The sequence below is a fragment of the Balaenoptera musculus genome, chromosome 1 (assembly GCF_009873245.2).
Source record: "Balaenoptera musculus isolate JJ_BM4_2016_0621 chromosome 1, mBalMus1.pri.v3, whole genome shotgun sequence".
Lineage (NCBI taxonomy): Eukaryota > Metazoa > Chordata > Mammalia > Artiodactyla > Balaenopteridae > Balaenoptera > Balaenoptera musculus.
The window spans coordinates 8,009,456-8,030,480 of NC_045785.1; the positions used below are offsets into that span (position 1 = coordinate 8,009,456).

The 21,025-nt window shown below is 53.0% G+C and overlaps 1 protein-coding gene across 3 annotated transcripts in view; it reads left to right on the top strand.

Moving 5' to 3' along the window:
• The window catches only part of PEX14 (peroxisomal biogenesis factor 14), a 141,154-nt gene extending 120,443 nt beyond the window's left edge, over positions 1-20,711 (top strand). For all 3 annotated transcript variants that reach the window (XM_036862124.1, XM_036862116.1, XM_036862134.1), the window contains 5 exons: positions 9,837-9,922; positions 13,052-13,154; positions 14,324-14,421; positions 17,656-17,747; positions 19,509-20,711. In XM_036862124.1, coding sequence (XP_036718019.1) covers positions 9,837-9,922; positions 13,052-13,154; positions 14,324-14,421; positions 17,656-17,747; positions 19,509-19,956 — 827 coding nt within the window. In that variant the 3' untranslated portion in view covers positions 19,957-20,711. The remainder of the gene's footprint in view (positions 1-9,836; positions 9,923-13,051; positions 13,155-14,323; positions 14,422-17,655; positions 17,748-19,508) is intronic.
• The last annotated feature ends 314 nt before the right edge of the window (positions 20,712-21,025 follow it).

A 21,025-nucleotide genomic window follows, 5' to 3' on the forward strand; every position in this document is an offset into this window, starting at 1 on the left:
TTAAATTGTCTTCTTATTATTGAGTTGGAAGAGTTCTTATATATTCTAGATTCAAGTTCTTTGTCAGGTGTATGCATGGTGAGTATTTCCTCCCAGTCTGTGGCTAGCTTTTTCTTTTGCTTTACGTTGCCTTTTGAAAAACAAAAGATTTAAAAATTGATGACATCCACTTATCTTTTTTTTTTCTTTTTTTTAAACAATTCATGGTTTTTGTGTCCTACCTGTGAAGCCTTTGCTTACCCCAAGGTTGGAGAGATTTTCTCCTGTGTTTTCTTCTTGAAGTTTTATAGCGTTAGCTTTTTTTTTTTTTTTTTTTTTTTTTAAAGAATTTGTAATATTTATTTATTTATTTGGTTGTTCCGGGTCTTAGTTGCAGCAGGCAGGCTCCTTAGTTGCAGCATGCGAACTCTTAGTTGTGGCATGCATGTGGGATCTAGTTCCCTGACCAGGGATCGAACCCGGGCGCCCTGCATTGGGAGCGTGGAGTCCTATCCACTGCACCACCAGGGAAGTCCGTAGCGTTAGCTTTTATGTTGAGATCTGTGACTCACTGTCAGTTAACTTTTGTGTATGGTGTAATGTGAAGGTCAAGGTTCATTTTTCCCTAATGGCTGTCCCCTTGTGCCACCACCAGATGTTCAAAAGATTATCCTGTCCCCAGTGAGTTATGTGTCCCTTTATCAAAATGCAATTGTTTATATATACATGGGTCTGTTTCTAGCCTTATTTTAAAAATTTTTTTAAGCTGTTGAAGTATATTTTACATACTATAAAACCCGCCCATTTCAAGTGTCTAATCAAATGATTTTTAGTAACTTTACTGAACGATGCACTCATCTGTCAGTTTTAGAGCACTTTCATTCTCCAAATAAGATCCTTTGTGCTCATTTACTGTTAGTCTTACCTCCAGCTCCAGGCAACCACTAAGCTACTTTCCACCACTGTAAATTTACCTTTGCTGGGCATTTCAGGTAAATGGAATCATACAGTATGTGATCCCTTGTACCTTCCTTCTTTCACTTAGCATGTTTTTGAGGTTCTCCATGTTGTATCATGTAGCACTACTTCCTTCCTTTTTATTGTTGACTAGTATTCCATTGTGTGGATGGACCACATTTTGTCTGACAGTTCACCAGTTGGTGGACATTTAGGTTGTTTCCAGTTTTGGCCACAGGACTCATGCTGCTGAGGGCGTGTGTGGGCAAGTGTGTGGACGTACGTTCTCATTCTTCCTGGGTAGCCATCTAGGAGTGCGATTGCTCACTCATATGGCAGTTCTATATTTCTGGCTTCTTAATTTTTTTCTTATCAGCTTTTTTTTTTTTTTTTTTTTTTTTTTTTTGGGTCTTTGTTGCTGCACGCAGGCTTTCTCTAGTTGCCGCTAGCGGGGGCTACTCTTCATTGCAGTGCGCGGGCTTCTCATTGCAGTGGCTTCTCTTGTTGCGGAGCACGGGCTCTAGGTGCGTGGGCTTCAGTAGTTGTGGCACATGGGCTCAGTAGTTGTGGCTCGCAGGCTCTAGAGCACAGGCTCAGTAGCTGTGGTGCACGGGCTTAGTTGCTCCACGGCATGTGGGATCTTCCCGGACCAGGGCTTGAACCCGTGACCCCTGCATTGGTAGGCGGATTCTTAACCACTGCACCACCAGGGAAGCCCTCTAATCAGCTTTTTTGAAGTATAATTTATACACAATAAGATTAGTCCATTTTAAGTGTACACTTTGATGAGTTGTACATACTGTAACTCAACTCGTGTAACCAATACTATAGTTTCATGTACTATAACGAAAGACTAAAATTTCATGTGAATGGAATCATACAGCGCATAGTCTTTTGTATCTTAACGTAATGCTTTTGAGATTGATCCAGGTAGAAAATATTTTAGACTTTGTGAACTACACGTTTCTGTCACATAAACCCCCCCGCCCCCCATCCTTTAAAAATATGAAAACCATTCTGAGCTCACAGCTGAAAAAAAGCAGGATGAGGTGGGACTTGGCCAACTGGGCAGAGTTTGCTAACTCCCGTGACTCCGATGTATGGTTATTTCACAGTTTGTTTATCCATTGACCATTGGTGGCTGTTTGGGTTGTTTCCAGTTTGGGACTATTATGAATAACGCTTCTATGACATTCGTGTACAATAAGTCTTTGTGTGCACAGATATTTCCTTTCTTTTAGGTAAATACTTGAGAGTGGAATGCCTTAGTCACATGTTAGGTGTATGTTTAACTTTGTAAGATATTGTAAACCTATTTTCCAAAATGGTTGTGGCATTTCATTTTTTTTAAACTTTTTTTCTATATTATTCTTTTAAAAAAATTTATTTTTATTTTTATTTTTTGGCTGTACCACGAGGCATGTGGGATCCCAGTTCCCCAACCAGGGATCGAACCCTCTCCCCCTGCAGTGGAAGCGCAGAGTCTTAACCACTGGACCACCAGGGAAGTCTCCTGGTTGTGCCATTTTACATTCCCGTTAGCAATGTGTGAGAATTTCAGTAGCTCCACATCCTTGTCAACATTTGGTAGTCTCAGTTTTTAAGTTTAACCAGTCTAATGTGTAGGTAATAGAATCTCATTGTACTTTTAATTTGTGTTTCTCTAATGACTAGTGATGTCAAGCATATTTTCATGTGTTTATTGGCCATTCATGTATCTTTTGTGAAGTGTCACTTTTAAAAATCACCTTGTTTGTCTTTTTATTATTGAGTTGTAAAAGGTCTTTATATATTCTGGTTACAGGTCCTTTATCAGATATATGTTTTGTAGATGTTTTCTCCCAGCTTATGGAGATATTTTCTTGACAGTGCCTTTTGAAAAGCAACAGCTTAAAATTTTGATGATGTCCATTTTATCATTTTTTTTCCTTTTATGGTTCATGCTTTGTTTTGTTTTGTTTTTTAAAGATTTTTTTTGATGTGGACCATTTTTTTTAGGTCTTTATTGAATTTGTTACAATATTGCTTCTGTTTTATGTTTTGGTTTTTTGGCCTGGAGGCATGTGGGATCTTAGCTCCCAACCAGGGATCGAACCCGCACCCCCTGCATTGGAAGGCGAAGTCTTAGCCACTGGACTGCCAGCGAAGTCCCTGGTTCATGCTTTTTGTATCTTAGGATGTGTTTGCCTACCCCAAGGTTGCAAAGATTTTCTTCTGTGTTTTCTGTTTTCTTACAGTTTTTTCTTGTTTGTTTAGGTGTATGATCTATTTTGAGTTAAGTTCTATGCATGGTGTAAGGAAAGGGTCAAGGTTCATTTTTTACCCCCCTACAGATATCCAGTTGTCCCAGCACAATTGTTGTGAAGATTATCCTTTTCTCATAGAACTGCCTTGGCTTCCGTGTCAAAAATCAGTGGACCACACAAGCGTCGGTCCATTTCTGGACTCTTCTGAATTCTTACAGTTTAATTAGAGCGCATATTTTTTAGTCTGTGAGTGAGGATATGGATATGCCTCTCAGTGTCCTTCCTGCCTAAAGATGACACTGCTGTTAGCGTTGCAGCCCATGAGAAGTGGAAAAGATCGTCTTTCACAGGACGTTCATGTGAAGACAGACAGGCCTTGGGTTTTCAGATGTGACTTCTGTTGGGCTGCTGCGGCGCCTCTGCCTTCCAGGCTGCCCAGGTGCTTCTGCTCAGAGCGGAGCTGCTCTGTTACTAGTTGCTGAGCTCTGGGTCGGTTTGTCTGTCTGGCCGCTGCCAGCCAGCCGTCCACAGCTCAGCCTGTGGTGCCTTTCAGCTGGTCACCAGTCTCCCTGTGCATGTAGCCTGGCGGTCCTTTGCTGTAACAAGCACTGATCTGGCGGACTGGCTTTATTCCAGTACCTCACTGTGGATGCGCCTCTCTTAGCATTCAGTTTTCAGCGTGCCTTGCGAACAAAGCTGATGGGATGATTTGAGAAGCTACTGCTGTGCGGAGTCACGGCTCCAGCCTTGAAGAGCCTGGAGGGGACCGCAGCTAGGCTTGCCCAGTGCCTGCCACTGCCCTGCCCTGTGCTCAGGCTGCCAGCCTCCCCAGGGACTTGATAGCGTCTCCCTGTCGTCAGCCAGTACATCACTGGATCCAGATCGTCTCAGCAGGATGATTTCATGACAGCTTTCAGCTCTCTTTTGTTGATGACTCTTTACTGGATTGTGGGATTTCCTTGGTGTCCGAGAGTCCCTGAGTCGGTGGTTTCATGCTGTGTTGTGTGCGTGATTCCCGCTCCACATGTGTGTCCTTTTTTGGTGATGTCTGTTCTCGCCTGCTAGGTGAGACTCTCTTGGTAGATTGAGATACAAATAAAGGAACTGAGTAATGTTGGTTTAGTTGGTGTTCAGTGAAGGGTTAGGGAGCCCTGGGGTTCAGCTTTCCTGCCCCTGAGGCGGCTGCCATACGCCGTGGATTCACCGGAAGCCCTAGCCTTTTGGGCAGGCAGGCCCTGTGGACACTGTCAGAGCTCAGGCTAGTTGATGGAGTCCTTGGGAGGGTAAGGAAGGCGTTGAGTTCCGAAGAACCTGACGCTCTTCTCCCTACAGTAGTCTGACCTCTGACGTCGTTGCAGCCTCAGACATGAAGGCAGTCCCAGAAATGCTCAGCTGTGCAGGATGACAAATGCTGCCGCAGTCGACTGCCTGTTCATCCTCAGGAGAGGCCAGCCATGAGGTGCTGGTGCAGTGCTGGGCCTTTCGGCGAGTTGGCGAGTCAAGGCCGTTGGGCGAGTGCTGGAGACAATTGGAATCTGAATGACAGTAAAAAAATATCATTGTCCCTGGGTACTTCATCTTTTGTTTTTTATTTTTTGGGGATTTCAGTAAATTTTTATTTAAGTGGCCAGAAGTATAGAGAGTGGTACTTCAATAGAGTTCTACTATTTAAAGGTCCTTTGATGATAAATGTGTAACAGTGGAAAGCGTGCTAGTTTGGGATTCAGAAGACCCAGGTTCTAATTTGGCATGAACTACCTGTTACCTTACAGGCATATACATAATATCTCAGAGTCTTTGTTCCCCATCTGTCCATTGAGAGATTTGGGCTAGAAAATCTTTAAGACCCTTGATAAATCTGATGAAACTTGAGTTGTCTTTCTTTTCTACCTCATCGAGATAGGCAAGTGACAAGATGTAGAGAGATTATTCCGAGCACTGAATTGCCACAATTATTAGCAGCACAAGAGAAGTCAAAAAAGCTATCCTGTGAGTGAGATTACTGATTCTCTTCATGCAGTGATGCTGACAGGTAGGCCTGGGTAAACGGTGTGAGTTCACAAACTTGTTTATTTACCTTGTTGTTCCTAAGCCTGTGGAGAAATGTAGGCAGGCACCCAAGGCAACGCATCCTGTATGTCACAGTTTCAAGGCACCCTTTTTTGCTTATACCCTTCTCTGTATATTCTAAGTCATTTTTCTCTGCCCATACACCTCCCAAACTTCACTCAAGTTCTTCCTTTTCTCTTGTTGTCCTAAGAATGTCAAAATTATTGAGTCTTTTCATTTTTATTATGCTGGTGTCTCTGAGAAACTCGCTGACAGACACCTGTTATGACTGATATATCAATGTTCACTGTCCCTGGGTTCTTTAAATCTAGCAAAGCTCTGCCACCTTCAGTCAGATGGTCTGTGCTTGATGAGAAGAGAAAACCGTCTTTGGGACCATCTGGTGGTGGTGTGGAACCAGGCCTCTTGCCAGCTTGGCCCCCAGTCTGCCTTGTCTGCAGGTGGGCGTCTTTGTCAGGCTAGAGGCTCTGAAGCTTTTGAAAAGCTCATTCATTCCACTTCCCTTACTTTTGAGCTGGAGCAGAAGAGCAGCTGGCCCTATTTTCCGCCCTTGACTGTATTTTCTGGACATTCAGGAGTATAGTGACAAGAGGCTGTAGCTCCGAGGTGCCCTGGGTTCCCTCACTGGGGGTCTGCACTGGGCTTGGAAAAAATTGGCCCCAGGGTGGGCAGCAGGGAGGGCTCCAGGTGGTCGTGGCTGGGGTCTGAGCTAGTTTGGGGTCATGCCGAGTGCTTTCTCAGTTGCCCTGGTCTGTACCCCTTGAAAGGCGTGCGGTGGAGTTATCTCCGTCTTAGTTTTTCTCTTTTTTCATTTTGCCACAAGACAGGATTGTATCACACATCTCCAAAACGAGTAAAATGGCATTTCAGCTTCTTGTCTTTATAGACTCTCTGAACTTTAGGAAAGATCATTCTGGTCCCTTTTCATTAATAATGAAAACCAGGGGGCAATAAAATGTTCTTAACGCGAGCACGGCAGAAACAAGGAGCAGTGCGGGGGTGAAGGTGCGGCCGGCAGGGAGCCACAGGTGTTTCTTGGTGCTTGAGGAGGTCAGGCTCCGGAGAGGGGGGAGCAGCTGTAGGAGGGGTCCTGGTTCTTGGACCCTTGACCTGCCAGCATCTGCTCAGCCTTGGCTCTGGTACCCGGAACGAGGGGCTGCACTTCTCAAGGCATGCACTGTGTGTTTGCAGGGAAGAAGAAGGATGCAGCAAACTTTGGGTTCTGGTCCAGTTTTCAGCCCAGTTGCAACTGTTTTCCTGTAAGATATTTAGTGGGTATTTGAGAAGTCACTGGTGAGTAGAACTTTCTGGACACGTGCCCATTTTGAATACTTTCTCTGGGGATTTTTGCAGCACAGATGGACGTTCTGGGTGTGGATTGAAGCCCCACGGAACAGCGTGGGGCTTCAATCGACAGCGACTCTTTTGAAAAGTGGCAAGGTTACTCTGTCTTCGCTTTTTCCTCCCTAAAAATGAACTTGCACCAGATGTTGGAATCAAGGCACTCAGAGCAGAGCAGGCTGAGCCGAGAGAGGTGCCTGCTTGGGACCTGGAGCCTCCTGGCTTCTCAGGGTCACAGTGAAAGGTCTACCTCAGTGGTCTCAGAGTTTTCCATTTCACGATCAGCGGTCTCTTCTCTATGTCGCTCCGCATCGGATGGGGGTGTTCACTGCAGGTCAAAGCAGCAGAGCTCCCTTCTGGAGGCAGTGTGTAGACGTGAACCCTGAGTGTCACTGTGCAACCCTGGAGAGCAATGGGGAGTCTTGGCTCGTCATGACCCAAACCCCAGAACCCGTAAAAGAATAGATCGATAAGTTTACGTAAACATGAAAACACTCTATGCCACAAAAAGCAGACCATAAGCAGAGTCAAAAGAAAAATATACTAGGAAGAATTTTTACAACTCCTTTCACAGACAGAGGGCTAATTTCCCTGTTGTATAAGAAGTTTCCGTGAATTGAGGAAGGAAATTAATAAAGCAATTGAGTAGAAAAGTAGGGAACATACAGTATACCAAAAAGGAGATGCAGATGAAAAGATTGCTCAGTCCTCACTTGTAATCAGGTAAATGCACATGAAAGCTAGAGGGAGGGACTGTTGTTTTGCTCTAGTACTGGCAGAAATCTGTGCGTGTGCTTAACCCATTATGTTGGGGTGGCTGTGAGGAAACAGGTGGGCATGAACTGGTTCAGCCCCCGTGGCGGACAGTTTGGCAGACTATCTCAGACTGCTCTGGCCCAGCCTCCTAGGAGTTCACGTTTACAGATGGACTTGCACATGTACGTGAGATGCCATATGTACACGCTCACTGATGGCAGCATTGTGTGAAATAGGAAAAGACTGGAAATCATCTAAATGTCCATCAATAGGGAATTGGTTTAATGGAATATTATGCAGCTTTAGCAAAAAAGAAGAATGAGAAATAGGGGAAAAGAGAAGGAAAATAGTGCCTATGTGTGTTGCCTCATACTTGCATAAAAATTCTCTGCAGGATAAAGAAGAAACTGTTAACACAGTGGTTCTTGGTGGTGGAGGAAGCCTCTTTGCAGTAGACTGACGTGTGCTGCGTGATGTTTAGACCATGTGCCTGTATTACCTATTCAGAAACTGTGCGCTCAAGAAGGGAGTTGATCACAGTCTGTGCAGGAGACTCCGGGCTGGGCCACATTGGGAAACTCGCGAGGAATCCACAGGCGGGGGCAGGGTCGGGTGGCCAGGGGGAGACACTCTTCCAGGCTCTCCCATTACCGTCGTCCCTGCCTCCTGAGAGCCCCCTTCAGCAGCTCAGGGAGGAGGGAGCATGCTCCTCGCCCCCTTGGAGGTCTTTGCCGCTTGGATCCCCGATCAGACTGCATGCCAGCAGCCCCTCCTCCCCATGTGCTCACATCCTGCCAAGGACTTTAAGAACCGCCCCTCTCCTGCGCTCCTTTGGTCATGAAGCGCCAGGACGTGGCCGGTACCTGCAGGCCCAGGGGAGGGGGGCGGCTGGAGCCACAGGTGTCCGTCTCGGAGGAGATGAGGCGCCGGCCGCGTGTGGAGTGCGGTGGCTCTTCCTCCCTCACCTTCTCTCCGAGACCCACTTCCAGATCCCAGGTCCTTGTCGCAGCAGCGTGCCTCGGGCGGGTGCCTTCTGGGTCACTGTCCTGGCACCTGGTCTGAGCCCACAGACTGGTGGTGTCCTGCAGCACTGATGGCTCTGGAAACAGTGGCCCATGCACCACCACCACCCCCCCGCCGCCCCCTGCCCAGTGGCTGGTCCCTTGAGAGGAGGCAGCTGGGCGGCCTGGCCGTGGCTGCTCCAGGTGGACGTTCCAGGTGGAGCTCGTGCTTTCCCAAGTGCCTGACAGAATCGCTGGGCGTCACATCAGATTATGGACCTGAAAGCACTCGTAAACAGTTCATGGGGAAGGTTATGAAGTAGAAAACTCTCCTCTCCTCCTCTGGAACTAGAAGTTCATTCAGGGGTTGGAGGGGACTTTGTGTTCCGAAGGGCCTGATCCTACATGAAGACCGGCTGCCCGTGTCCGCATCCCCTGAGACGGTCCGTCCTGGGCTCAGTCCCTCTTGCCTTTGGAGGCCCCTTGCGGTGGCCTCTCCCTGCTTTCTTGCCTCCGCGGCCTCCCACCTGTAGCCGCCCTCGGTGCTCCCTGATGTTCTCCCAAAACACAGAGCTGACCACGTCACTCCCTGATTCAGAGCCTTCAGTGACCCCGCTGCTTGTGAAACGACGGCCAGGTTCCTTGGGTGCGCTCACCGCCAGGCCAGCCTTTCCCACCTTCCCCCCACCCCACTCCCCCCACCGCTCCCCTCTCTGCTCTTGCTGTCTCTTGGCCAGCAGTAGCCCCCTCACCCTGGGTGAAGCCCAGGGGCTCCCCCGTCTGCTTGAGCACAGGTCAGCCTCAGCCTTTGCACTTCCTCGTCCCCTACCTGGAGTGCCGTGCCCGGGACCGCACAGGCCTCGGCGTCCTCCTCCACCGAGGCCCTGCCATCCGCGCTCTCCTGGTCCTGTTCGGTGTTCTCGATCCCTGTCTGGAGCCACCTCGTTCGGTCGTTGGTAGGCTGTCTCCTCTCCACCAGGCTCAATGTGAGAGCAGAACAGAACAGGGCAGGGGTCTCGTCACCACTGTAACCCGTGCCGACGACACTGTCGTGCACCCTGTCGGGGCTTCATAAGGTTGAATGAACAGGTGATGCAGCCTTTGCCCTGGCTCTGAGGTGGCTCCAGGCTCACATAGGAGGGCGTGTGGACGTGTATTCGTGCACACCTAGGTGTGCTCATGGCAGCCTCACTGGATCCTCTATTCCTCGAGAGTGGAGCCCGTGCCCTAGGTCTTCAGATCGCCTCTGCCGCCCACCCCCCACCCCGGGCCTCAGCCCCTCTAGACACCAGCCCACGGCAGCTGCACAGTCCAGGGGCCTGGGAGGAGGAGGGGGACGCAGCCCAGCCGCATCCGGACGCTCACCCCCCACCTGAGCACGAGACACACCCCCCGACTGAGATGAGGAGCGTGAATCCACGTGCTCTCCTGCCTCAGGGGGGCGCCAGTGCCTCTTCTCCTGACGTGCCTTTTCCCCCGACCTTAGGCTCTGCGGGCTCCCGGTGGAGAGATTACAGCGCCTTGGCCATCATCATGGCAGGGATAGCGTTTGGCTTTCACCAGCTCTACAAGGTAAGCTAAGCTGCCCCTCCCTGCACCCCCTTGGCGCTGCCCTGAGCCCGGGGGCAGCAGCGGGCCTGCCTGCAGAGGCCGAGCGCCCTGATGATCTCGCTCGCTGAGGGGCGTCCAGGTCAAGTCCTGGTCCTGCTCCCACCCGGGTGGGTGCGCTTGGCTGGTTCAGACCCGCCTCATCTACTGGACTCGGCATCTCCCCTCCAAGTCCCTGCTGCACAGGATGACGAGGCCCGTCGATCCACGAGCCACATCAGGTACTTAGAACAGTGCCTGGCACGTACTGAGCAGGCCAGACCTTTTTGAGAGACAGAATGACGTGCGGTTAAGAGCATGGACGCTGGAGCCCAGCTGCCTGTGTTGCGCCCTGGCTCTGCCACTTGGCAGCTGTGTGACCGCAGGCTCAGCGGTCCCGTGTGTGAAATGGGGACAATAGTATCTACCTTACGAGGCTGTTGTGATGCTGAAAGGAGTCAGAGCTCCTCTGGAAAGTGCTCTGCGCCCAGCACACAGGAAGCGCTCTGCACGCCCTTGAGAATCTCAGTACGAACGTATTTACAGGATCTGCCTTTTCCCCCTGTGTATTGTGTTGGCATCCATGTAAACCTAGGGTTTTTCATGGACTTCGTAGTCAACCCTCAGGATCCCAGAGTTCATTGCTTACAACGGAGCTGCAGGCATGAAGTAACGTTTACTTCCTTGATACCAGCTACTAATCAGATACTAATTACCAGCTACTAACTTTGATTTGAAGCAAGTTGAGTCTTTTTTAGAAGATGCAGAGCCAGGGTAGGTCCCCAGAGACAAAAGGTAAAAGAGTGGCGGGAGGACTCACTCTCTGCTGGTCCTGGAAAGAGAAGCCCCTTTCCTTCTGAGGCCACCTGCGACTCCATCTCTGATTTGGAGATTTTTAAAAAAGAATCTGAATGACTATCCAGCCTCATGTTGTAACTTTTTTTTTTTTTTTTTTGGCCACGCCACGCAACTTGCTAGATCCTAGTTCCCTGACCAGGGATCAAACCCGTGCCCACTACAGTGGAAGCGCGGAGTCCTAACCACTAGACCGCCAGGGAGGTCCCCCCATGTTTAACTTTTAGCACGTGAAACGTGTTTCAACATTGCACTCTGGGATTCTTAATTTTTCACTTAAGTGCAAAAGCTAATGACAGAGTTGTAGCAGAATACAATCTTTTCAGTGTAACATTTATTCTTGAAGTTGGAAATCTCCACGTTAGAAATCCAGAAGCAAGGTGTTCTGGGTCCTGGACTTCTCCCTCTGATGCCATTGTGGGCTGAAAGCCTATTTCCAACCACTGACTGCATACAGTCACCAAGAAGAAGAAATACGCTAAGACAGGATTCTCACATCAATGTCCCAGCTCTACTAAGCAGTACCTGATAGTCACATGGCTGCCCTTGGACGGCCTGTGATCTGGTGGAGACAGAAAGCATAGCTCCCCTTGGACCAAAGCAGAGATATCCCTCAGTTGTTTCCACGAAGCTCTGATCTTTAGTCTCTGCTTTAAAAAAAGAAGAGACATTGAAAGATCAGTCACGATGGTGACAAGAGAATTTAAAAAGCATCTGCTAAATTAAAAAACAAAAAGGAGAGGTAAGCTGTTATCTTGTTTTATAAATATGTAAAGATTTAGGCTGGGGTAGTGTATGTGTTCCTTTCCTTGGCATTTTTGATCTTAGAAATGGAATTTTTAGTCCATTACACGTATAAGAATTTCTTGACTTTTATACTTAGGAAATTTTCAACCTGGAACGTAGGGCTCCATTCTGTGAGTTCCGGCTCAGCTGTGGGTAATAACTCACACGATGGTTGAAAAGCACTTTGCAAAATAGAGAATGCTTCTATATGTATGCTAAATAGTGATCTTCACTTAGGAGTTGCTCTTGAAATGAGTTCTCTGACAGGCCCCTTGTGAGAGACCTCCTTTCCCTTCCCCAGTACAGAAGCCTTAATGGAGAAGCTGCTGTCTTTTCCTGTCTGGGGCCCGAAAGGAGTAAGAACCAAAGTCTCCTTTGGTCACACCTGCCAGTTACTACACCTGCCAAGCCTGCACTGTGTCACCCCTGGTGCCACCCCAGTAAAGTTGGTGACTGGTCTCACGCTCCTAAGATGGGGGGCGCCACGTCCTGAGCTTTTGGAGTTTGGAGCCCATGTTCTTTCGTCCAGCTCTCCCAGCGGGCACCTTGCCACCCACCTCTGTCCCTTCACACCTCCAAGCAGGCAGTCAGTTACCAGCTGCGCCCCGTCTGCCTTCTTCCTGACTGTTCCGAGATTCTCAGAACATTCGAGATTGCCCTGCAGCGTCAGCTTCCTTTTTCCCCCACGGTCAGTTTCTCCTGGTTCTGCCCCTTGCTCCCCCTTCTGCCCCATGTCTCAGTTCTGGGAGAGTCTGGCTGCATTTAACTCTTATCTGAAGGAAGCTTGTTCTGAGGATTCAAGGCTTTTCGAAGAAGAATGGGTGTGACCTCCTTAGGCAGCCTCGGAATACCCATATTATTATCCCCTCCTAGTGAAAGAGCCAAAGGTCCCACAAATGTGTTGTGGATTTTGATCTTGTTTCTTGAATAATTTTTTTTGTTTATTTTTACTCGTTTGTTTCCGAATGGAGAATTCATTCACGTGGTTCAAAATGTTAAAGGTTCAGAAAAGTGTACAGCAAACTTCCCTCCCACTCCCCACTGGAAGCCACCAGTGGTATCACTTTCTTGTATAACCTTTTGCATTTTTATGATATACAACTTTTAAAGTAGAATTTTGAGTATTTTTGGACACAGAAGTATTGTATATAGCACCATTTAAAAATCTAAAGGAACCAAAAAGTGCTCCATCATTGTGGGTCAAATTGACTTCTTGTGTCCCTGTTCCCTGGTTCTGGTCCTGATTCAGACAGAGTTTTTTTTTTTTTTTTTTTTTTATGTGGTTATAATCACAGCCTCGTAATTTTCGGATGTCTTGTTCATTTACGGTGTTGGCGTAGGGTTTCCGAAACCCAGGGTTGATGGAGAGAAAGTTGGTTGGCCGGAGAGAAAGTTGGTCGGCAGAATCTGAGAGACTGTTGAAGAGTATCCCAAGTACGTAGCCATTCCTCACGCGCACCCTGCTTCTTGCAGAAGTACCTGCTCCCCCTCGTCGTGGGCGGCCGGGAGGACAGGAAGCAACTGGAGAGGATGGAGGCGAGTCTCTCCGAGCTGAGTGGCAGCGTGGCACAGACAGGTGAAGATTAATAGCCCCATCAAGTCACCCCTCAAAGCCTTCTCCGAGCAGCCCCTTCTTTGCCCCCTCCCCTCTCCCCTCCGTCTCCACTTTATGTGGTGACTTCATTTATCTGCTCTGAGAATCTGTTCACATTTGCAAATGAAGCCGCCGTCATTTCGGTTTAATTTGAAATTGCTTGTTTACTGTCGGCGCGGCCTCAATTAATTATGTTTTTACGGAAAGGCTCCCAACCTCAGAATATTAATAAGGGGAATAAAATGACAGCCTTTCTAAGGGCTGTAAAGTTCATTTTTAATTTCTGCTTCTATGAGGTTTTCAGGGGGGTTTTCAGCAATTTTCCCCCTTCCCTCTAAGAATCCAACACAGGGTCAAGAGAGGCTGTAATTACTGCGGCTCCAGGGACCCCGGCCACCTCCTCTGTCATCGACTCCACGGGGCTCACGTTCATTACCCGGTGCCCCAGTGATGGCCCAGATTAGCTGGGACCTGTCGCGCCAGAGGTGGTTTTCTCCTTTATAAAACTTGTTTACTAGATGGAGCCTCTGCATCTAAAAACTCTGGCAAACTAGAGAGCCGCCTGTCCCAGGCAGGAGTCTGTCCCTCGGGGGCATGTTTGTGAAGCCCTCGGAAACTCTCTGGAGCACGTGCCCTGCTGGCATGTCTCCTTGGAGGCTGACGGTGGACCGGGAGCTCCAGCAGCCTCTGGGTTGGGTGGGGAGGGCAGGAAGGAGCAGTGAGGAAATGGGATTTGCAGTTTCTAACCACTCCGGGATGTTGTGGACTGAGCTGTCTCTCTCCCAGGACTGGAGACTTTCCGTGAGTTCTGCAGTGGCGTGGGGAGGCCCGGGAGATGGGGGATGCAGGCAGGATGGAAGTTGCAAGAGCCAAGCGAATCATAAACAGATATAATTAGAGGGGAGAGGTTTTGGACAGATATACTGTTGACCACGGACAACTACACAATAGAAAGATAAAGTAGAAATACTAGAGGTTAGATACAGTGCAGGTAGATGCCCCAGAGTGCAGATGAATTATATGGATTGCACGGGCCGGGGGGGCGGGGGGGGAATGTCTGCAGATAAATTAGATGCAGCAGCTTATAGGTGTGTGGACAGAAGGAAGAATCTGTATCATTTAACAGAGATGCAACTGCTCTTTCCTCCCAGTGACTCAGTTACAGATGACTTTAGCCTCTGTCCAGGAGCTGCTGATTCAGCAGCAGCAGAAAGTCCAGGAGCTCGCCCACGAACTGGCCACAGCCAAGGTACTTGTCCCTGACCCTCTGGTCCCTCTAGGTCCGGGTCTGCCCTGCACGGCTCTTCACTCCCGTCCTTTGTGCCCAGTTCACTGCGCCCGCTGGGGTCTGATGTTGTCTCTTCTGACACCGGTGACCCTGCCCTTGTAGAGACAGGAGGCGGTCACCGTGTGGGTGGTGTGGCATTCAGTGACAGAGGCTGTCCTTTCTGTCTCCGTGTCACCTCCCAACAGGAGGGAGGAAAAGCAGCTCTGTGCCTGTGGCCCTCCCGTGGCAGCACACGCCCCAGATCTGGTGGTAGCCGGTGTCGACACGGGATGGTCTCCACCGCAAGTTAGGTCAGAGATCCCGGAGTTGCCAAGAGCGATTGCAGGGAACAGGGTGGGAGGAGTGTGCCCAGACCCTGGGCTGAAATGCTGCCGTGGGTGGGTTCTCCAAACCCCGGCCTCGGGATCCGGTAACCCCCAGAGGAGTGTAGACGCACCTGGGGTCGACTGAGGTGGCTTCCTTGCCTCACTTCGCACATCTGGAGCTGTCTTGGCAACATCAGACCCTAGGATCAGACCACCGGGGTTCAGGCTCTCCTGTGCCCCGTGCTACCCGTGTGACCGCAGACAAGCGACTTGCTGTCCCCTGTCTGTAAGAGGGAGCTGTAACGCACCTCCCTCGTTGCCTGTCCCCACTGAGGACAGAGCCTGGCTCCCGTCAGCCCCAGGATCGCAGGCTTTGGGTCTGGGTTCTGTGCGTGTGTGATAGGGTGTTCCCGAGACAGACTGGGCCCGGGAGACAGTGGTCCAGTGGCTCCAGGGCGTCCACTGCCCTCCCCACTCCATCCCCGCCTCCCAGGTTGCTTTCTGGCTGCTTCCACGCAGCCGTGCTGTAAAGGATCTCGCTCCGAGCAGCTCTCGCAGAGGAAGCCCCACCCCAGTGCGCGACTCCGTGTGAGCCAGCGCTCCTGTGAAGGGGGTCCCCGAGAGTCCTCTCGTGCGGTACCCCACCCACAGAGGCCCGTGGCCACCGCCAGCCACCGCGCACGCTCCCCGCGGTCGGGCAGGCGGCCCATAAAGCAGCCGAGGAGGCGGTCACGGCCTGCGACCACCTCTCCTCCATTGTCTTTTGGAGTGGCAGCCTGCCAGTGGCCAGAAGCCTTTCCAGAAATTGGAAAACTGTTTTCAGACCTTAAGCATTAAGATTAAGACCACATGTTGCATTTTAGGAGGGGAGGGGGGCCCGGGGTAGCGTTTGGTGGTTGAGCGCCGCCTCTGAGGGTGTCTCGTGCTTGTTTTTCTGATGCCCCCCGCCCGCCCCCAGCCCCTTTCATTCTCTGCTGTGCTGAAGCCGTGCTCACTGGTGTCTAAACCCATCTGTGTGAAGGCTTCGGTTACCCCATAAACCAAAGACTCAGAGCTGTGTTTTCTCAGCTGTAATGTAAGTTTTTATATCTGGCTTCCAAACCCCTACTGCAGCACTGTAAAAAATTAAAAAGAAGAGCATTCAGTAATTAAAAAACCTACATAAAACTGAAGGCTGGGAGTTTTCTACAACTGTTTTTTAGAGACTGGCTAAAAAGCCCCAGATGTCAGATTTTATTTCTAAATCCTGGCATCTGGCACCATATGCGTTTGGAAATTTGAGTCCTTTGTAGGCCGGTGAGTGGAAATTGCTCCCTTGTTAATGGGCTGCTATAGCTTTCAAGGTCTCAGAGAGGCCAGAGCAGTGGCTCCTGGGTCTGCGCTGTCTGGTGGTCTGGAGTGGGGACCCCGAGGGGATGTGTGTGAGGGCGGCCGAGCGCCTGTGTGCGCTCGTTCCGAGGCTGCCCGGGGTCTCTTTCCTGAGGCCTGCAGCCCCCGCGGAGGGGGGCTTCCCACTGCAGAGCCGGGCCGGGCTGCCGGCCGAGGTAGGACCCACAGCAGCCCTCACCCCACCTTAGAGCCCCACAGGCTGGTGGGAATGTGGGGGGCCCCTCCGTGCTGCCAGCCTGGGGCTCCCCACGCTCTCCTGAGCTCAGGGCCCGGGTGTTCTGTGGCAGGCGGCGGGGGCCTTGTACCCGGAGGCAGAGGCCCACGCACCCAAGGCCCACGCACCCGAGGCCGTCACACCTGGGACTGGCCCGGAAGCACTTCGCAGGCAGCTTGGCCGAGGCAGCTGCCGCTTGGGGGACCTCCTCTCCATCTGTCCCAGCGAGATTGCCAAACAAAGGTGTGGTCGTCTGAAGTTTATATAGAAAGCAGTGTCAAAGGGGAAGGTGTGCGGGGAAGGATGGCGTTTGTCTGAGGTTCCCGTGGCTGCTTCGCCTGTGGGCCCTCCTCCAGGACGTCTTCGTTCTCTCTGCTGAACCTTCAGGGTCATCCCAAAGGACAGCTGCAGATGGGCGGCCTGGCCCTCGGCTCCTGGCTGTGCAGACAGCGGCGCGCAGTGCGTGGCCTGACGTTACAGCTGCGTGGGGAAGGGTATCCTGGGCGAAGCCTGCCTTCTGGGCATGATTGAGAGTAGAGCTGGGGGATGGGCCAGGCAGGTGCTCAGGCGTCTCCCTTGACCCTCCAAGGTGGCTCCAGGTACCAGGCTCCTGGTACCTGTGGTTGAGGTGGCTGCCTGTCCCAGCCCCAGAGGTGTGTGTGTGTGGGTGTGTGTGTGTGTGTGTGTGTGTGTGTGTGTGATCTCTCTGCAGGGAGAGGGACTTAGGTGGAGGGAGTAGTTGTTGTAGAGATGGAATTTGTTTATCTTAATAGTTTTGTTTTAATGGAATGTTTCAAATACACCTGGAAATGGCGGGGCCGAACAGCAAGCCCACATGTTCTGGCTACACAGCTGTAGCCGCTGCCTCGGGCCCGTCCTGCCGTACCCCTACCCGCAGGTGATTTTGAAGCACATCCCAGACAGCATATCATTTCATACTTCAGACACTTCAGTGTGTATCTATAAAAGATAAGGGCTCTTTTGTTGATGTTTTATTTTACATAACCAGGATGCCACTATCACACCTGAATGCATGTCATGATTCCCTAATATAGTCAGCTATCCAAATAGACTTGTGGGAATGTTTGTTCTAAGGGAGTCGTCACTTAAACAGAGATCCAGGCAGGCAGACCCCTGAATGGGCCGCAGCAGAACCGAACCGAGGGGGTTCCCGGCTGGCATGCAGGACACAGAATCCCCCCGGGGTCCTCCTTGCCACCCCAGCAGTCTGAGCAAGGGGTGGGAGGAGGTGCCGCTCTGATCCTCTGTCCCCTGTGTGACTTTCAGGCCACCACTTCCACCAACTGGATCCTGGAGTCCCAGAACATCAGTGAACTCAAGTCGGAAATTAACTCCTTGAAAGGGCTTCTTTTAAATCGGTAGGAGCTGAAAAGGCGCGGGCTTCTGTTCTGCTCTCTGACTTTGACTTGGGGGAGGGAGCTCTTGGGGCCCATCCAGCCGCCACCCATTGGGGGCGGTGGGGGGGGCACGTCTCCCTGGGGGGCCCCTGTGCGTCCCACCCCAGATTGAGCTGCGTGATTCAGGCATTGAGTTTGGGAATCTCCTGCGCTTCCACCTTCCCTTCCCGGTAGGCCCCTCCCTCCCCGCTCTTGGGGTGACAGTCTGTAGTGCCCACGAGTTTTGAGATACAGTCACTTGGTCCTGTCAAGACCCAGTCAAGGGCAGCTGGAGCCAGAAGCAGGGCCTTGAGCAGAGGAGAGAATCCCCACCCCTCCAGATAGGGCCATCTCCTCCCCTGTCCTCAGCCCCGGCTGGACCTCCCAGTGACAGCTTGGTCCCAGAGAAGGTCCCCCCAGAGGACCAGGCCAGGGGTCTCTGTTCCGGCTCAGTTTGAAGAGCCCTACGATTCAAGGCAGAGGCAGACGCAGTGCCTGCCTCCCCACGCCCCGGCTCCTGTGGTCTCACTCTGCTGTCCCTCCACAGGGACAGCACCAGCGCAGCCCTGACGGGAGGGTGACCAGCTTGTCCGGGCCTGCCCGGGCCCGTCTGTTTTTAAAACTGAAAGTCCTGTGTCCTGGGCCGCCCCTCCTGCAGGGTGCCCTGGGGTTTAGTGGGGGCTGAGCCAGGCGGCGGCCTTCACTCCAGGTCAGTGATGGGGGCTGGCAGCGTCTTGTGGTCCCAACCAGAGGACCTAGTTCTCCAAGCCACCCACTTCCAGGCTGTCTGTGGGGAAAAGAGCGTGGCCTTAAGAGAGGCACGGCTGAGCTTGGGGCACCAGAGGGCTATCCGCTGGGGACACGGTGAGCGCCGAGGCCCTGACTGTGCGCTCCGTGTGGCAGGGTCTGAGGTGGAAGGGCTGTCTGGGGCCAGAGCTGGTGGTCTGGTGGGCAGCCCAGGAGGCAGCAGGCCTTTGTCCTCCCAGCTCAGGCAGGGGTGATCCCGCCTGTCCTCGAGCTTGGTTTCCAAGCCCTTGCCAAGCGGACCTGACTTCCCAGGTCTGGGCTGGGCTGGCTGCTGGCCCAGGACGCAGGGCAGGGACGCAGGAGTGGGAGGGAGAACTGGCTCTTCTGTCAAGTGTGGAGCTCGGAGGTTTTCTAGAAAAGTGCTAGGTCACCAGCATTACCCTTCTGGTTCTGACGTCTCTGACCCCGAGACCAGTGGCCAGGCTCTCCCCCACTGCCTCTTTGCCCAGGCCACAGGCAAGTGAGAGTGGAGGCCCAGGGGTCTTGGCTTCCCAGGCTTCTGGCTCCCCACCGTTGCTCGCTGCCTCCCCCAGGGCTGGAGGCTGGGACAGTGCTGTAAGGGTGGGAGGGAACGGGCGCCAGGGTGTGGCAGGGCCCCGAGAGCCAAGTGTCCAGCAGCTGCCAGAGAGGGCGGGCCTGGCCCCAGGCAGAGGGGACCCCAGGAGGCACCCTGAGTGGACCGGGGGCTCTGCAGGCAGCCCCGGAGCCTCTGGCTTCCGTCTCAGCCGCTCCCACCTCAACGGGCCAAGAGGCCTTGTTTCCAGAGGAGGGGGAGGGAGGGGAGGTGGGAGTGGGCGGCGGAGCTCCAGCCTGTCCCCTGGCCCTGTCCCCTGCTCAGTGGCCCTGGGGTGGCTGCTCAGCCTCCGTGAGCGCTCTGGGTCGGGAGGGGGCGGCTCTGCTGAGGGTGACCCTGCCGTCTTCTCCCTCCTCGGCCAGGAGGCAGTTCCCCCCTTCCCCGTCGGCCCCGAAGATCCCCTCCTGGCAGATCCCGGTCAAGTCGCCGTCACCCTCCAGCCCCGCGGCCGTGAACCACCACAGCAGCAGTGACATCTCGCCCGTCAGCAACGAGTCCACGTCGTCCTCGCCCGTGAAGGAGGGCCACAGCCCCGAGGGCTCCACGGCCACGTACCACCTGCTGGGCCCCCAGGAGGAGGGCGAGGGGGTGGTGGACGTCAAGGGCCAGGTGCGGATGGAGGTGCAGGGCGAGGAGGAGAAGAGGGAGGACGAGGAGGACGAGGAGGACGAGGACGTGAGCCGCGTGGACGAGGAGGGCTGCCTGGGGGTGCAGAGGGAGGACCGCCGGGGCGGGGACGGGCAGATCAACGAGCAGGTGGAGAAGCTGCGGCGGCCCGAGGGCGCCAGCAACGAGAGCGAGCGGGACTAGGCGGCCGGGCCGGGTCGTGGTCCAGGTGCAGCGCGTGGCCTGGAGCCGGGCGGGGGCAGGGCTGCCGCAGCCTCGCTGGCCTGGGCGGCGTGAGGGCCGAAGCCTGTCCACCCCGCCCGCCGCAGACAGACAGGCCTCTGACCTTGTTCTCATGTCAGGCCGAGGGCTCCGAACTCTCCGGGCTCAAGCCCCCCAGCCCCCTCCCAGACAGACGTCCCATCCAGGGGTGTCTGCTGGGCGTGTTAGCCAGCCTCACGCCGTGCATGACAAGAGGTAGTTTTATTACCTGACTCCTGACCCTCTAGAGGAGGAGCCGCGGGGCCTGGCGTCTGCCGTCCCTTCCCTCTGCCCCGGCTCCCTCACTGCTTCTCGCCAGTGACCAAGGGGGCCGCGCTCTCGTGATCCCAAAAGCGGCGGCCCTGTGCTCCCACTCTGGGCGAGGGCCCCCCGGGCCCCCCAGCCAGTCCCTGCCCGGACGATGCCACCCTTGTGCTCCCGTCACAGCCGCAGCCCGGTCGTCTGCCACCCACGACATCACGCTGCTCCCGACCATTCGCTTGCCGCATCGTGGCTCAGCTACTGCCGTGGCGAGTTGTGGTCCCACCTCCACTAGGAGCCAGGCACAGGGCCTTCCTGTCTGTCCCCTGCCCCGCCCTGCCCCCCAAACACGTGTTCTTTTGTGTGATAAGGTATAGGTTTCAGAATATAAGATACGATGTATATAATTGTAATAAATATGAGTTGCCACTATTTAATTCCTGCCTGTGGCTCCCTGTCCGCTCACGGCATCCCGTGCCCAGGGGTGGATCTCGGTCAAGGCCGCGCCAGGTGGGCCCGGGGAGGGGACGTGGGGGCGGCGCCCGGCAGCCCTGCGGTGGGCCTTGTGGGGGCAGAACCTGCTTCCCTCGGCCAGTCTCTCCCCTAAGGCAGGTGTCGCAGCCGCTCACCCACAGCTGGAGGGTTTCGTCCTTGGTCCCGAGTGGCTGCCGGAGGGCGACGTTCTGATCCAGGAGGAGAGGGACCTCACGCTACTGTATATAGACCTGGTGTGGAGTGTGATGAGCTCACC